The following is a 17,656-nucleotide window of genomic DNA, read 5'->3' as shown; positions in this document are numbered from 1 at the left end:
GGCTTTGTTCTATGGTTTAGGAGCCACTATTGGGCTCTTTTCTCTCATTTTCATGGTGGCAGGCGGTTATGTCGTGGATGATGGCAGCTCTAGACCGTGTTGTAGGTGGTGGCCAGGTGGAGTGCTGACCCCTTGTTTTGCCTATTGAGATGGAAGAAAAGAAGAAGATAAGAAAGAGAGGAGAAGGAAAAAGAAAAAGAAGAAAGAGGGAGAAAGTGTGTGTAAGAGAGCAAGAGAGATGGCTGGGAAGGGGAAGAAGGGAAAGCAATGGAGGGGAAAGAGAGACTTGGGCATTGCATAGATAGAGGATTTATCCTTTGTTCTGATTGGAATGAGCATAGGCAATCTGTCTATCTCTTGGGACAAGTAAAACCCAGTCCACACCACCCCAATGTTGACTTTTGTGAAAGAATAATTTTCACTTTATGCACTCCCCTAATTTTCTAATTTGGGATTGATCTAATCATAGGTGGGCAACAACTCGAGTCTAGAGAAGACCAATGTGGGGTCTATCCCTACCTACTAATTGAGGTAAAATCTAGTCTATTAATTTCTTAAATTAATTAACCATTATTGTGATAGGGATAGAGTTGATAAATTAGAGATTAGAAGATTTAGGGAAATTAGGCCATAATTATTTAAACTAGAAAAGAGGGTGATTTCTGAATTTCATAGTGCAAAATGTTGATTTGGAGATAATTGGATGTTCTAGGTGTTCGATGAGCCAAGTTGGCCGTTGGTTGGATCTTGTTACTGAAAGAGGGAAGGATCTCTACCTACATGATTATAAATATTTGGTATCATATGTTGGAAATCATGGATATGGCATACTCGCATGTATTACAAGTTTTGATTTTCTATGATCCTAAATTATGCTTAATTACATAAATATAGCACAAATAAATAATTAATAAAATAAGAAAATAATAAAATAAAAGGGGAATAATTTGTAAAGATTAAAAATCGGGGCATTTGGATATTCACGATATCAGTATCGCCTCAGCATGGGTAGGAATGTGGTACATATATTAGTATGGCCTCATCACGAGTAAGAATGTGGTACACTTATCAATATGGCCTCGCCATGGCCAGGAACATGGTACACAATTAGTATGGTCTCTCCATGGACAGGAATATGGTACACATCAATATGGCCTCGCCATGGGAAGAAATGTTTTACATATTTGAGTATAGCCAATCACGGATAGGAGCATGACTGTAAATAGTCCAAATGCCAAAAATATCAACCAAATCAACAATAAGCATATTATGATAATAATAAATTGATAACAATGATGATGATGATGGTAAGAATAATAAAGATGATAATAGCTGAAAATAGTAGTTAAAAAAGAAATTCTAATTGAGGTGCTGATCTGGTAATGTACAAAATTAAAAGACGAGTTAATAAGAGGTGCTGATCTAGCCTGCTAAAAACCAAAAAAATAAAAATCGAAGCAGCGATGAACCCCTATATCGAATTGGAGGGTAGAGGACCTCGACAGCCCTCTGCTCTCTCAATGCTGGCTCGCTGGCCATCAGAGAGCTCGTGGCGGCTGCACCGTACGTCCGGAAGCCTCCGAGGGCCTTCGTTGATCCGGTGAGATCTCCCCATCTATCTTCTTCCCTCCCTCCACCCTTATCGAGCTCAAAAAGAGCTCCGACAGCCTCCGACGGCCGCCGGAGGCCCTCTCTTCCTCTCCCTCTCCTTCTCTCCCCCCCCCCCCTTTTTCTCTCTTTCTTCTCCCTCCCTCCAAGATGGCCTTGCCCATTTTCATGCCGGAACTGGACCGGTATCCCGCCGGTACAGTTAGGGACAGCAACAAATGGTGCTTAGTTGCTTACTGTTCAAGGCTTTAGGATGCAATAGCAAAGAACTTTTTTGGTTTCTGAGCCAAGGGAAGAATCAAATAGGTTAAGATTTAAGCCTTTTAAGGCTTTAAGGAATTAATTGAACAATTTGTTATAACCTCACAATCAGACAAAAAATGCTGCACAGAAAACAGACAGCAATAAAATCAAATATCAGCAATCAAACAATAGAGAAATCTTCTCTGAAATTTAAGAGAAATATATTGAGACATTAAATCAAACAGATCACAAGGCAAAGATGAAGTTTTTACTGACTGAAATATGATAGCAAATTAAATAGTATCAGCAGCAAATGTTAAACAGAACTAGATCAATATAAATGGAGGACAATACTAATGGACAGAGAATAAAATTAACAGAGACACTAATAATATAAAAAAGGAAGGTGAGTGAAAAGGCAGCAGAACTAGGCTCCAGAGAAGAATTCCTTCCCTGCAGGAAAAACAAAAAAAGTCTCTATCCATCATTATGGACATCCACAAAGCAAGCAACAAAAAACCATATAAGTCCAATCTAATTAACCAACTAATTAGATCTCCAATCATGCCTGACAGTAGCATCCCTGTTCATCCCACCATGACACATAAATAGTGGCCAGCCTCTTATTAACTTCCAAAGTATTATAAAACTACTATACGAAATTAAAAGACTATCAATCAGCGATAAATCTGGGCCCATTAGGTGAATTTCCAGTCAAGCCTTGCTTCATAAATGTTCCTCGCAGCAGGGTTGGGCCCTCAAATACCTAAATTGCTGCTCCAATCAAAAAGTTAAGGCCTTCATTAGCTTGAAAATTGCTTTAAGCACTACCATGTAGGACTTTTGTAGCCATTGCACCCACTCATGGACCTTAGCAGCTGATCTTCAATGATCAGTGCATCACGTAATACAGATTAAATGCTTACTTTTGGTTTCTGAATCTATTCAACACTTTGCTCACCAAAATAGTGTAAAGGATGTGTTAGCAAAGTTGAAAGGCCAAAAAGAAATGCCTATCAAACTAAATGTTATTTTTCTTTGAGTTAGTATCACATTGACCGTCCCCCATCATTTTGAAAAAAAATATTTTTTTTTTGCTAAAAAATAACAAAAACTAGTATGACAGCTAACTGAAGTGAATCTAAGAATTAGGTCTCTCATCCTAGATTTCCAATGAAATACAATGAAAAAATTGTGAAGATACCCAAAGGTCTTCTATTATAGTGAAAACTGAAAAGACCATCAATGCATTGTCAAGGTGGCTGGTGAGAAAAGCAACATTTTATGCTGTTATCATGTCATGACTCCTTCAGGTGATAGGCAAAATATGCAAGTCAAAATTGGTAACCTATTCAATAAAAGAATAGCATATCAAGATATCAAGACTTGGTTCTAAACATTGAAAAAAAGATGACTGATAATCATGTGATACAAAGAGATCACTTGATGTCTTAAATTTCTTGCAAAATTCAATGTGAGAACACATTAGATGGATGATGGATCATTCTTACCTATGCTCACGCTCAAAAACAGAAATACCCAAAGTGAGCACTTTTGAGTAGACCCATGAAGCCGAGAAACATGAAAAGAATGTTGGCGGGGAGTCAGGAATTGAGGACCGAGTATCTTCCGTTAAACTAGTTCGTATCTGGCTATCAGATATATCAATGCACCTCATCACCATATCCATATTGTTTTCATCTAGATATTCATCTGTTACTTGTGCCACTTCAATCGCCTGCAGACATCCAAGCAACACAATTAGAATGATAGCAGGTGCAGGAAAAAAATGTTTTCTTCCTTGCCTAGGAAAAATCTACCACCTCTTCGTATTCTAGAAGGTCATCTCGACCTGCAAAAATTTGGTGTGAAACATTGCAAGTGTAATCTGGAAATTTGATCAGTCCAAGATCAACTAATAGAAAAGATGAAAGGTCCTGCTCCCCATTGAGGAAAAAGAGTCTCTGCATAAACACATCAAGAAAATGACTTATAGGAGAAAACTAAGGCATCACAATGAAACCAAAAGAAATAAGACAAAATAAATAAGACTAACTTGAAGAAGGAAGAAATCCACCATGGTATAAGGTTATTGAGATAAAAAATCACCATAAATCACCTGAACACGCCACAGAAGTATATCAGCAGCAGAAGATATTCTCACACAGGTTCCCACCCGTTCAAAAACCACCTTTGGTAACAGTGGGCTGCATGTCCCAATGATTGATTAGCTAAGCATTCTGAAAGAATCTATAAGCAAAAGTATTTTAAGTTACTTTTACCAAGTTCCATTTTCATATGCAGAATACAGAACGTTGATAAGCTCCTGTCGTCGAGTGCAATTGATGACTTTCTAAAGAAACATAAGGTGAAAAGAAAAAGGAAAAAGAAAAGAAAGTAAACAACAAAAGTCTGTAAGCGGACTAACAGACAAGAGGCAAATTGCATATTTCAGAACAATTACATAAACAAAAACATGATATAAATTTAAATACTTATAAAAAGCACTAAAGAATAAATTTTTGTTTGCTAATCAAAATCCGGTTCACCAGTTGTTTCTTGTGAAAGCCAAGATCAACTTATTCTACTGAAAGCCAAGATCAACTTATAAAACTTGCCGCCATGTTTTCACATTTGTTCCTTTCCACCCATCCGGTTCACCAGTTGTTTCTAGTGAAAGCCAAGATCAACTTATTCTACTGAAAGCCAAGATCAACTTATAAAACTTGCTGCCATGTTTTCACATTTGTTCCTTTCCACCCATCTTCCAAAACCTTCAATTTGTATTCAAATATTCTCAACTCCCAAGGGTTAAAATCTCAATACAAGACCTTGTCCTGGTTTGCTTCTAGGATGGTGAGGTACCAGGATGGTACGATCAAGACATCCCGAAACTGCCGATTGCATACCAATTGCATCCCCAATGTCAAGACCTGATGGAGATGGTTGGAAATGGGATATCCTAGTTCAAGAGAATTGGTGTCTTGCAAGTATCTTAGGTCCCAGTTTTTTTATCAGAATGGTATAATATCAATGCTATCATCCCATTCCAACGGGATTTAAATTTTTTCCAATCATTATTCCAACACTCTGACTTGTATCTAAAATACTTAACAGTTGTCATTCAATATATCCTTAAATTTATGCAAATGATTCAAAAACCATGTCAGTACCCTGTAACGGTCAATGACCAGCTAAGCATTGTACCATATTTGTCATACCAGCACTATCCGTGCCCCAATAATTTGCAAGGACACAATTTTCTTTCTCTTTGTCGTTGTTTTTAATGGTCATTTAGACTGTAGATACTTTTTAAGGTTTGTTTATGTCATAATTTTGGATTATCAAAGGTTTTCAAGGTAAGGGGTGGTCTATGGTGTCAATATAAATACCAACACCTTACTCCTTTTGTTGTTTCCGATGCTGCAGGAAAAAACAGAAAAGGGAAGAAGAGAGGAAAAGGGGGAAACTGGGAAAGAGCTGATAGATCTAGCTTCTATTGCTCGAGTCCAGCCTCCTCAAAGCCAAGTTCCAAGTTAGAAGATAGAAATTTCCTCTCCCACCTTATCTTTTTGCCATTCTTTAGCCCAAAATCAAGAAGAAAAACTCTTGGTATCGATACCATAAACCCATCTATTAGCTCAAAAGCATCCCATACTATTAAATTATGATAGAATCCTAGAAAGCTTCAAAATCACCATTGAAAACAACAAAAAACAGAAACAAAAAAAATTGGGAGCTTGGCAAATTACTTTGATGTCAAAACATACCAAGTGCCGATATGGTGGGTATGACCACCCTGGTCACTGTTCTAGTTTGTACAAGATAGTACCAACCAAGCTGACCCAATTTTTCCTGTATGGAACTATGGAAGTCTTAAACCTGTCAAGACTTGCTTACTATTTTAACCCTGGATGAAGAAGATAGACCAAGAAATACCAAATCTTCATAGCTTGTCTAGCGCCAATGTGAACTTTGTTTGATATATTCATTTCCAAACAAGGTTCCCTGTACCGGTACCGGACGGCATACCGGTGCCGGACCAGTACGGTACGATATCGATACCATACCGTACCGATACACGGTACGCTTCAGCATACCGATTCGGTATCGGTACAAAATTTTTTTTCCTTTTCGTTTTTTTTTTGGGTGTTCAAGTTAATAATTCATAAATACAACCCCAAATTTCATTATATTACATATTATTGACATATTTGGGTTCAATTTTGAGTTAGATAGCGGTACAAAGACTCTTGATCCAAAATTTCAAATATATATTTATTTACATTATATTACAACTATGTCATCTTAAAATTAAAAAATATATATATAAAATATGCATTAAAATGTATCTAAACGTTTAAGTACAAAGCACAATAACTGATATACCAACCTCAAAATCTAATCTACATTTTTCTTAATATTTTTTGTATAAATAAATATATGTTAAAAAATAGTTGATTAATTAAAGTCAACGAACGTCATGCTTTAAATTTTTTTCTTATAAATATCTGCAAGTATAACAAAACATGATAGTTTAATGATAATTAAAAAAATTATATATAAATTTAAAATAATTTCAATCATAATTTTAAAACTTATAAATTCAAAATAAATATGTTATATATTTCAAATAATATTTTTAAATTAACTAAAATATAACACTATTTTTATATATTTTTTATTTTATAATATTTTTTTATTATTCAAATAATTATAAAAATATTTTTTAATTTCAAATATTTCAAAAAAATTTTGAGGTTAGATTTAAGTAGCTTGAATCATTCTAAACATGATTCCAAAACTCTGATTTTTTTTTAATTTAATTTTTTATTAATTTTTAAATGAATAAATATATAAAAATATTTAAAAAATATATAATTAATAAAAATTAACAATTTTGGTATCATCATGTAGATCTTTCAAAGATCTATCACATATAATTAAATCATACCAAAATCACAAATTTTTGACATGTTTTCTCTTATTTTCATACTTCCTCATTTTTATCCTATTTTTAACAACAAAAACAAAAAAAATAAAATATTTACTAAGAAAATAACATATTATCTTACCTTCAGTCAAAGATCAGCCTCTCCTCGAACCACTCTTGCAATTTGATGGAGTTTTTTTTTTTTCTAATTTTTCGAAGGTCTCAATGAAGCACCTTCGGGAGTTCTCTGAGACTTCTCAGAGAACTCCAGGCACTGGGCTGCCACTTAAAAATAGCCCAGACCCCACTCTCCTCACCCCCCTCTCCACTTTTTCACATGGGGTTGTCGGCACGGCTCGGTTCACGTCGAATCGGTGCCAAATCGCTTCATACCGCCTGATTTTGGACAGTATGGATCGAAACTGCATCGAACCGGGCGGTTCGATGCGGTTCAGAGTGGTTTTTCGAAAAAAATCCCCCAAATCGGACTGGCAGCGCGTCGGTCCGGTTCGGTACACCCCATATCGAGCAGTCCGACCCAGTACGGCGAACCCTGGTTCCAAATATATCCACCTAGTTTTGCCATTTACCTTTTGGAATACCCAGTCCCATACACTGATCTCAAAGCAGAACAAAAAAAATTAGGAATTGGGCCAACAAATGCAATGCACGTGCTGGATTTATTTGGGAGAAGAGAAGAATGTGGAAGAACTCCTGAAGGAGTTCTTCTCCGACCAAAAATCCTAAAAATATTAGGAAATAGAGATTGATTCGAACTCTAAATCCTTCCCTCAGAAATCTATTTAAAGACCTCTAATCTCACAATTTTTCTCACTGAAAATCACCAAGTTCGCCGCCTATTCTTCCTTTCTTTTCCCTTTGATTGCCAGCAACTTAGTTTGGATTTTGCCACTGGAAATCGACTAATTTCCATCAAAGATCAAGTAAATACCTTTAATCAACTTCACCACGAAGTTCTATAGGTTTTAATCTAGAATTTTTGCTAAATTTTCTATTAAAAATCCATTGAAAATCATTGTTCTTCCCGAATCCCATGTTTCGTGTTCCATCTTTGATTTTTCATCACCGAACCAAGCCGGTTGGCACTGTCGGGGACTGCTCCTCTGACCACAAGGGTCGCCGGCGGGGTTAGTTCGAGAACAATGGGAAGATAGCCCCCCCTATTCCATTAAGGAAAAGGAGAGAAAAAGGACCGCACGGGTCCTCTGTTTCCCGTGAAGAAAGAAAAGGAAGAAAAAGAAAAAAAAAAGGAAAAGAAAAAAAAAGAAAGAAAGAAAAAAATTCTCTCTTCCCCCTCTCCTTGCTCTAAGTCTGAATCTCATCTTTCTCTCTTATAAGTTTTATTTTCTCTCTCTACTCTCTAAAATTTTCTCTCTAGACTTTCTCTTTTTTGATGGATTTCTCTCTGTAGAAGTCATCTCTCTAAGATTAATTAGTGAATGAATTTTTTTTAATGATTCTAATCTGATCCCAATAAAAAAGAGTCCTAATCCGCGGTCGCAGGACAGCAAGCTGGCATCCATCTTGAGCAGATCAAAAATCTTTAGATTTGATCATCCTTCAAGATTGGATAAAGTTAACATAGTTGGACCATAGGATATGATTACGATTCATCATGTCTTTCTTAATTGTTTATGTCCTTTCTAATTATTGGACTTATTATATATAGGAGTGCAGTTGTTTCGACAAGAAGATGTCTAGTAGTGGAATATTACGATAAGCTGTAAGAATTTTAAAGAAAAAAAATTTATAAAATTATTTGGATTTATTAGAATGCGTGTAAGGTAAGTAATGCAACCTTTTTTCTAGATTTATCAGCAAATTATAAAATATTTTTTACATTTAATTATTCATGATTTATGAATTCGATGTATTATATTTTGGATTACTAAATATGCCCTTTTGCCCAATATGTCAAATGATTTGTGATTAATCATATCGATTTGATTTCGATGTCGTCTGGTTTATGACTTTTCAAATTTGGAATGTGAATTTGTGTTTGATCTGAGATGGATTTTGACTCGCAGCCTAACTATATTTCGAACCCCACCAGTGGGGGTTAAATACTGGTACTTTGATACCCTGCCAGTAAGGGTTATGCGCTGGTATTTTGATACCTAATCAGTGGAGGTTGTATACGGATATTTTGATACCCTACCAGTAGAGGTTGTATACTGATATTTTGATACCCTACCAATGGGAGTTATGCGCTGGTACTTCGATACCCTACCAGTGATGATTATATGCTACTATTTCAATACCCTGCCAGTGGGGGTTGTGCGCTGGTCCTTTGATACCCTGCCATTGAGGTTATGCAGCGGTACTTTGATTTAGTTCATGGCTTCGAGATGCATGTGATGTTTTGAAAAGAATCGATTTTTGAACAAAAATGAATTTTGAAAAGACTGTATTTGCATGGATTTATTATTGTATAGTTTGAATTGATGCAACTTGCATGCTTATTTTTAATATATTATTATTACTGAATTTATCTAGCTAAAGTGTACATTATTTACTGGACTATCTAGTTTATTACTCTATGTTTTACTATTTGTACAGATTCAGAGGATTAGCTTGATTTAGGGATTCGATATGAGAGAACGTGTTAGAGACAGACTTTGATATTTTGTTTTAAATTAGGATTTATTGAAAGTTGATGAAAAACTATGAAATACTATTTTGTAAGATATTTGATTTAGTTATTTAAAAATAAATTTGAACACAAATTATTTGAATTTTATTCTGCTGTTGCTTTATGATATCGTGATGAGATGCCTTGCATGCTTGTGGAAAAAGTTCTCCATAGTATGCGGCGGTTGCTATGACTTTCGGCTCACGATCTCGGATCGGGGGCATGATACCTTTGTTGGCACAAGCTGTCGGGCGGACACCAGATCCATTTGGTAGCAGACGATGAAGCAAAGACACTAGAGCATGAACGCCAGTAGGTACCTACAAGCAAGTCCACTTGCAGAGACTGTTCGACAGGGGACCCTCCAACGATCAAATCAGCTGGAAGTCGGGAATAAAGGGGGGAGAGAGAGCAAGGTGTAAAGAGGTAGAGGAGAATGATGATTAGCCCTCAAAAGTGCTCGAGGGACTTACCTGGGGTCTCCTTATTCTTCCCCTTTTTGTGAAGAAGCAACGATGGCCATTTAAGGAAGAGCAGTGACTAGCCTTGCCATAATCGCACATGCAAGGTCAACGCGTAGCATCCATACCATTATTCCAGTGATGGCATCATGATCTCGATGATCTCTTGCCCTTTTTGTGCAATATCAGTGATCCTCTGCGCAAGGCATGCTAGCAATTCTGGACCGGCATGATTGTTGCGCTAAGTCGAGGGCACCCCAACCGCGCGGGTCATCCCAGTCCAAGGCTAGCTAGCTTCGATGTCATCCGAGGTCAACTCCATATTACTTACCCCCACTCCCAAGTCCGAGGCCGACTCTGACTCGAAGGGAGTTGAAGCATTTCCCCGACCAAGGCATTGCCAATTACTCCAATCATTTTTTCTAGCTGCTGCAGTTAATGTGTCGGTCGGACTTTCGAGGCATCATGATTTCGAACGCAGAAGGCACGCCACTTTAGACTCACAACCCTTTGCTTGGATAAGCATGGGACACATGGGAGTTATCAACATCGCCTAGACAGAATGGCGGGTCAATCTCCATCATCAAGAATATGATCTATGGGTTCTGAATTCAGTCAGTGCCGTTTCGCCATGTGTAAAAACCACAAGCGCCGAGATGAAGCATCACTTGATCCTAACCATCCGATGTCTTATATAAGCCGCCTGGCCCCTCCTTGCTCGGTGTTATTTCATCACTTGAGGGGAGACTATTATTCTAGTGATTCTTACTAGGCATCCATTGCCTCCTAGCCATGTCCATTGCGCATCTCCAGCAGCTCCTCTGCCTTCTTTGTGTGAGCTCTTAGGGAGTCTTGCCGTGTCACCTCCTAACCCTAGGTTAGGTACTCGCAGCATTATCTCTCTAGACCGCCCCTTCTCTTTTGTTTCCATGTCGATTTTTTTCTTTGCCTCCTATTGAGGATGTCCGAGACCAATCTCCACTGGGAGCCACTCTCCTAGCCGATCGAGGGCCCGCCATAGGTGCCAACCATCTTGCTCTGATTACTTGATGGTTAGATCTGATGCCCCTATCGGCTTGAAGTGGGTCTCATCCATCCTCTCCCCGGAAATTTGGTATTGGAGGCGAATCCGAAAACTTGGAGGCAATTCGCCTCCAATACCAAATTTCCAATGAGTTCTATTTGGAATTCCTAGATCCTGAGGCTCGGATCTCGGACCCACCTATAGATCGGCTAGGTCTCTACGAAAAGATGTGGAAGACTGGGCTAAGACTTCCACTCCATCCATTCATCATCCAAATCTTTAGATATTATTGCATTGTTCCGGCCCTCTGGTCCCAAACACCTGGACATTCATACTTCCCTTTCTTTATTTTTGTCTCCTTTGCGACGTTCACCCCACCATCTCTCTCTTCTATGCCTTCTTTATCCTAAAGAAGCATCCCCAAGAGAAGGATTGATGGTAGTGTCTCTTAGGAAGGGTCGCATCCTTATCCGAGGCGCCCTTCTTCCATCCATAGGTAAATGGAGCAATTTTTCTTCGTTACTGCCGACCAACCGTGGAGTTCCGATACTTCATGGGGTCTGACTCGGAAGGCCATGAACCAAGCCCTTCGACTATCCGATGCTGACAACCATGCATTGAAGATCCTCTCTGATCGCGACGTTCCCCTTTGCAGGAGTTGCTGTCCGAGCATATGTTGGTCAACATCAGCTTGACACATGCCGACACCCACGATACGGCAATCTCTCATCATTATTCTCGATAGCCCCTAGCATGTGACATCCTTCTGACCTTGCTTGCTTCTATCTTGCAGCCATACAGATGAACATTGAGCTCCTCTGTCAGGCACATCAGAGGAAGCAAAAGGCCATAGTAGCCAGTGAGCCATCATTGAGGGCTCAAGTTGAGCCCCCATAGGTCATCCAAGACTGAGCTCGATGAGGGGCCAAGCCACGACCTCGAGGCTCCAAAGAGGGACCGACACGGTCTCGAGTGCGAGGCAGTCTCACCCCTACGCTCACTTCCTCTCGGGACTCAAGTTCCTTCAGGGACTTCACCACCAACCCCTACTCTTCTCCCAACTGAGGCAGAGATAAGGCCCAAGGCTATCGCGGCCAGCCGTTCCCCTCCACTTTCCTCCGAGCCTTACGTCCTAAAATAGGGCATAAAGCAGAATGACAAGGGGCTCCACAGCCCCTATGTTGCCAAAGACTTTCTATGCAGGGTGATCCTCTCCCCCCCCCCAAAAAAATCGGGAGGCCGACCTAAGGGTCAGCACTCCTACCTATGTATGCAAGGCATTCTATTCTCTCCTCCAAATAAGAGCCTACCGCATTTCCCTTCATGTGTAGCTGAGTCTTTTAGCCTAAACGTCATCTGGTTTGCAACTTGTCCACCACACCAACTTCTTCAATGATGCCATCAAAAGGCTCTAGGCTCTGTTGATCGATGCTAAGAAGAAAGCCAAAGAGGCAAAGGCGAAATTGGCCAGAGCAACAACCAAGTAGAGGAGAAGGAGGGTGGCAGAGCAATCGAAGGTGGCCAAAGATAAGCTTCGAATCTCCCTCATCGAACATGAGAAGAGGGAGAAGGTGCTGATGGAGATGGTGGCCATGCTGGAGGGCCGCTTAGCCTCTCAGAGTGAGGCCTGGAAGTTAGAGATCGTCGACCTCAAGGGAAAACTTCAAGAGGCCGAGAAGAGGGCCTCGAGGGTGGTCAAGGAGTACCTCGCATCAAACTATGGCCAACATGACATGGCTGAGTACGGATTTGGGCCTTATGGGCAAGGCTTCAAGGATTGCCGTGCTAGGGTCTAGGGATTTTTCTCTAAGATCAATTTTAGTATCCTCGATGAGGACACGGCTTCCCCTGTCGCTGATTTCCCTGCCCTGACCGAGGAGCTGACCAAAGTTGTCCTCATCGGTCGTCAAGGCCGCCTCCCAGGGTCTGAATGTTAATGTGCCTGAAAAGGGCGGCAGTGCACTTGTCGTGGAAGCCCCCACAACTAATACCGCCATCCCTATCATCCTTAGGTTCCTCATGGCCTTTTTCTTACTTTGCTATTTTCTCTTTCTTTCCTTGCAGCCTACGGACCTTTATTTTGCAATTGGCTTCGACTGTGCCTATGTATAAAACATGAAATCAAGCATCTTTTTTCGACATCTTTATTTGTGCTTTTTGCTGCACTTTGAACATTTATGGTTATATTTCGCGCCAGGCGGTCGAAGTCTAACTTCAACCTTATTCACTTTCGAGTGAGATTATATATGGTGACACTGAGGTTGGGCCTTGGGGTCTAGGGTCGTCTCTTATGCCAGGCGGCCAAAGTTTGGCTTTGGCTCCACCCACCTCCGAGTGGGCCCAGGTATGGCGACCTTGAGGTTGGGCCTGCATGGCTTAAGTTGTGTTCATGTCAGGTGGCCAAAGTTTGACTTCAAATCCACCCGCTTACGAGTAAGCTCGAATGCGGCGATCCTAAGATTGGGCCCCCATGGCCTAAGATCTTGTTTTATGTCAAGTGGCCAAAGTTTGGCTTCAGCTCCACTCGCTTCCAAGTGAGCTCGGATATATCAACCCTACGACTGGGCTTGCATGGCCTAGGGTCTGGTTTTATGTCAAGTAACCGAAGTTTGGCTTTGGCTCCACCTACTTCTGAGTGGGCTCGGACATGTCGACCCTGAGATTGAGCCTGCATGGCCTAGGATATTGTTTTGTGTCGAATGGTCGAAGTTTGTCTTTGGCTCCACCCGCTTCCGAGCGAGCTCGAATGTGGCAACCCGATGGTTAGACCTACGAGGCCTAGGGTTGTGTTTATGTCGAGTATCTTGCTGTTGTTGGCATGTGCCCTCCATGTGTATGGAGCTTCAATAATGGATACAGGACCTAGTGGGTAGAATAAAAAAGAAGCAATTTATTAAGGCACAACTCATCCAATACAATGGACATCATTGATAATAAGCTCGTAAATTCTCTGCGCTCCAGGTTCTCTGGATTGGAGTGTCGTCCAAGTGGTAGAGTCAATAGGTTCCTTGATGCACAACCTCCTCTATCTGGTAGGGTCCCTCCCAACTGGACGAGAGCTTCCCTGCTCCCTAGGTTGTGATACCTCTGTTCTTCTGAGTACCACATCGCTAGGGTAAAATACCTTTCCCTTGATGTGAGAGTTGTAGTAGCTAGCCACCCGTATTGGTAAGTTGCCATCCGATCTGAGCTTGTTCTCTTATCTCTTTCAGTAGGTCCAAGTTAGCTCATAATTGCTCCGCATTGCTCTATTCGTCATAGCTTTCCACTCGAGGCAAAGGCAAGCCAATCTCAACAGATATGATGACTTCCGTCCCGAAAGTTAGGTTGAACAGTGTCTCCCTGGTTGGGATTCTCTCTGTGGTCTAGTAAGCCCACAGCACATTGTATAGATCATCAACCCACAAGCTTTTGGCCCGATCTAGCCTCATCTTTAGTCCCCGTAATAGAGTCATATTCATTATCTCAGCTTTTTTGTTGTTTTGTGGATGAGCCACTAAAGTGAAATGATGTGTGACACCAAGTTTGCTGCAAAATTCTCTAAATCGAGTATCATTGAACTACCATCCATTACCTATAATGATAACTCGCAGTAAGTCGAAGTGATAGATAATTGATTTCCAGACAAAATCTCAAGCCTTGACCTCAATTATCCGAGCCAAAGGTTCCACCTTAACCCATTTCGTAAAATAGTCAATAGCTACAAGCAAGAATTTCTTATGCCCTATCGCTTGGGGAAACAAGCCAAGGATATCCATTCCCCACTGGATAAAGGGCCACGGAGCGCTAATTGGTGTCAGTGATGTAGAGGGCCATTGTTAGACACTCGCGTTTCATTAGCACTAATCATTCATCTGAACGAGGTCAGCAACGTCTTGTTGGAGCATTGGCTAGTAATACCCTTGTCAAAGGATCTTATAAGCCAATGATCTGCCCATCAGATGATTGCCACAAATGCCTTCATGCACTTCGTAGGGCGTAATCAGTCTCGGAAGGACGTAAGCACTTGAGGGGTAGAGAGAAAGGTCTCTTGTAAAGCTTGTTGTCATACAAAATGAAGTGATGGGCTTGCCGCACCAATCTCCTTGCTTCATCCCGATCCGACACTACTTTTTCCATGGTGCAAGTGGTCTATGATTGAATATATCCAGTCCGGCTCATGATCAACTTGCATCCCTAGCATGGGTTCTTCGATACTGGGCCTACTCAAGACCTTAAAATATGAGGTTTTCTCCAAACCCGATACTTCCGAGGTGGTAAGCCTCGAGAGTAGGTCGGCCTTAGCATTTTCTGTCCTCGAGATATGCTCAATATCGAAGCTCAAAAGACTGGCTATGGCATCCTTCACTTTCTGTAGGTACTTAATCATGTTTGGTTCCCACAATTTACTCTCTCCTTGCACTTGCCCAACCATAAGTTGTGAACCACTATAGGCCTTCAATTGCTTGACCCCGAGTTCTTTGGCAATTCTGATGCCAATGATTAGGAATTCATATTCTGCTTCATTGTTGGAGGCTTGGAATTCAAACTACAGAGCATATTCTCCAATCATCCACTCCCAAATGGGTGAGGACCAGTCCGGCCCCACATCCTGTCGAACTAGAGGACCCATCAACACATAGGGCCCAGTTGTCTTCAAAACCTTCTTCCCCATGCCTAACTTCGATTCCTTCTTCAGGGATTGCGCATTCGAGGACAAAGTCAGCAAGTAACTGTGCTTTAACCACCGAACAAGGTTAGTACTTGACATCAAATTCCTCAAGTTCCAATGCCCACTTGGCAAGTTGGCTCATGTTATCCGGCCTATAAAGGACCATCTTCATTAGCTGGTCGATCAGCACCACCACTAGGTGGACTTGGAAATAGGGGTGCATTTTTCTTGCTGAAGTCACTAGGGCATACACCACTTTTTCTAGCCTAGTGTACCTTGCCTCGACATCCTACAGGACCTTGCTTACAAACTAGATGGCAAGGTTTCAGGAATCGATATCGAGATCCATACCGATTCATGCTCGATACGATATGGTACCGTACCGACCCGTACTGACATTAAAAAAATCAAAAAAATTTCATCCACCACCACTAAAAAAAAGAAAACCGCACTGAACCGTACCAAACCGGACCCATACCACACCGAACCAGACTGAACCGTCTGGTTTCGTGCGGTTCGGGCCCGTACCGTACCAAAACGATCGGTACGGTCCGGTTTGGGCAATGTACCGAAAAATCGACCTAAACTGTACCGATTTTCTGTCGATACAATATGGGATGTATCGACTGATTCGAGCCGATATAGAATACCATGCTGGACGGGCTTCTATAGCCTACTTTCTTCACAAACCAAAACCGAGCTTGTAGAATCAAAAAAATAGCAAGGTATAAGGTACAATACTTTGCTCGATTACAGTTTGCTCAGGAGAGGTGGGAAGCCAAGATATTTCTTCAGTTCATTAAAAGCCACCTAGCACTCATCAAGACATCGGAACTCCTTAATGTGCTTCAAAGCCTTGAAAAATGAAATGCACCTTTTAGCCTAACTCGATACGAACTGATTGAGGGCAATGATCCATCCGATCAGGCGCTGCGCCTCCTTCACCATCCTTATGGCGCACTCATCTCTTGTAGCACTTGGATCTTCTTGACATTGGCTTCTATCCCCTAGTGTGACATCATGAAGTTGAGGAATTTGCCTGATGTTACACCAAAGGCGCATTTGCTTGGATTTAACTTCATTTGATATTTTCGAAAAATCGTAAAGGTCTTTTCGAGGTCAGCTATGTGGCCTTCAATCTCCCGACTTTTGACAAGATGTCACCGATGTAGACCTCCAAATTGCCCATGATTTGATCACTGAAAACCTTGTTCACCAACCTTTGATAAGTGACTCCCACATTCTTCAAGCCAAACGACATGACCCCATAGCAAAAAAGGCCATTGTTAGTGATAAAAGTCATCTTCCCCTTGTCCTCGAGCTCCATTTTGATCTGGTTGCAACCCGAGAAGGCATCTATGAATGTGAGAAGATGGTGGCCTGATGTGTCCATGAGTTGATCAATCCGAGGCAGGGAGAAGTTGTCCTTAGAATAAGCTTTGTTGAAGTCGGTGAAATCAATACAAACCCACCATTTTCCATTCACCTTTTTTACGAACACCACATTGACCAACCAACCCGAGTAGCGACTTCTCGGACAAAACCAACTTCAAGGAGTTTGTTCACTGCATCCTCGATTTTCTAGCGCTCAAGAGCAAAGTTCCTTTTCTTCTACTGGATCGGCCAATGCTGTGGATTCGTGTTCGGCCATCACTTCAAGGTCTATCCCCAGCATATCTATTGCTGACCAAGCGAAGACATCCACATTCACCTGAAGGAATGAGATGGGATGTGCTTGGACCTCCCCCTCCAATTGGGGGCCGATACAGATGACCTTGGTTGGGTTGCCATCCTGCAATTGAATTAGGACCAGATCTCTGAGGGCCCACCCCATTGCTCCTTCAGCACATCTCGCATGTCCAACCCCTCCACAAGGAGAGTCCATATTGTACTTTTTTCCTCAAAAAGTTCCCATATAGCATTCCCAAGCTAGGACTTGGTTTCCTCAAACCTCTCCAACCCCATATCTCATTGGGAATCCAATCAGCAAGTGATAGGTTAACACAAGGGCTCAGAGTTTGTTCAATCCCGACCGACCTAAGATGGCATTGTATGCCGACGGGTCTTCAACCACCAAAAATTT

The 17,656-nt window shown here is 41.1% G+C and overlaps 1 protein-coding gene across 1 annotated transcript in view; it reads right to left on the bottom strand.

Annotated features, from left to right (window-relative positions):
- LOC105051220 (fanconi-associated nuclease 1 homolog) overlaps positions 1-17,656 on the bottom strand; it is a 119,873-nt gene that overhangs the window by 20,508 nt on the left and 81,709 nt on the right. Inside the window, 4 exon segments of the mRNA XM_019852846.3 lie at positions 3,363-3,589; positions 3,675-3,815; positions 3,971-4,058; positions 4,134-4,204. Coding sequence (XP_019708405.2) covers positions 3,363-3,589; positions 3,675-3,815; positions 3,971-4,058; positions 4,134-4,204 — 527 coding nt within the window.

The sequence above is a fragment of the Elaeis guineensis genome, chromosome 9 (assembly GCF_000442705.2).
Source record: "Elaeis guineensis isolate ETL-2024a chromosome 9, EG11, whole genome shotgun sequence".
In the NCBI taxonomy this organism is placed as follows: Eukaryota; Viridiplantae; Streptophyta; class Magnoliopsida; order Arecales; family Arecaceae; genus Elaeis; species Elaeis guineensis.
The sequence above is the reverse complement of the archived record's forward strand: the minus strand, read 5'-3'. Positions and strand labels throughout refer to the sequence as shown.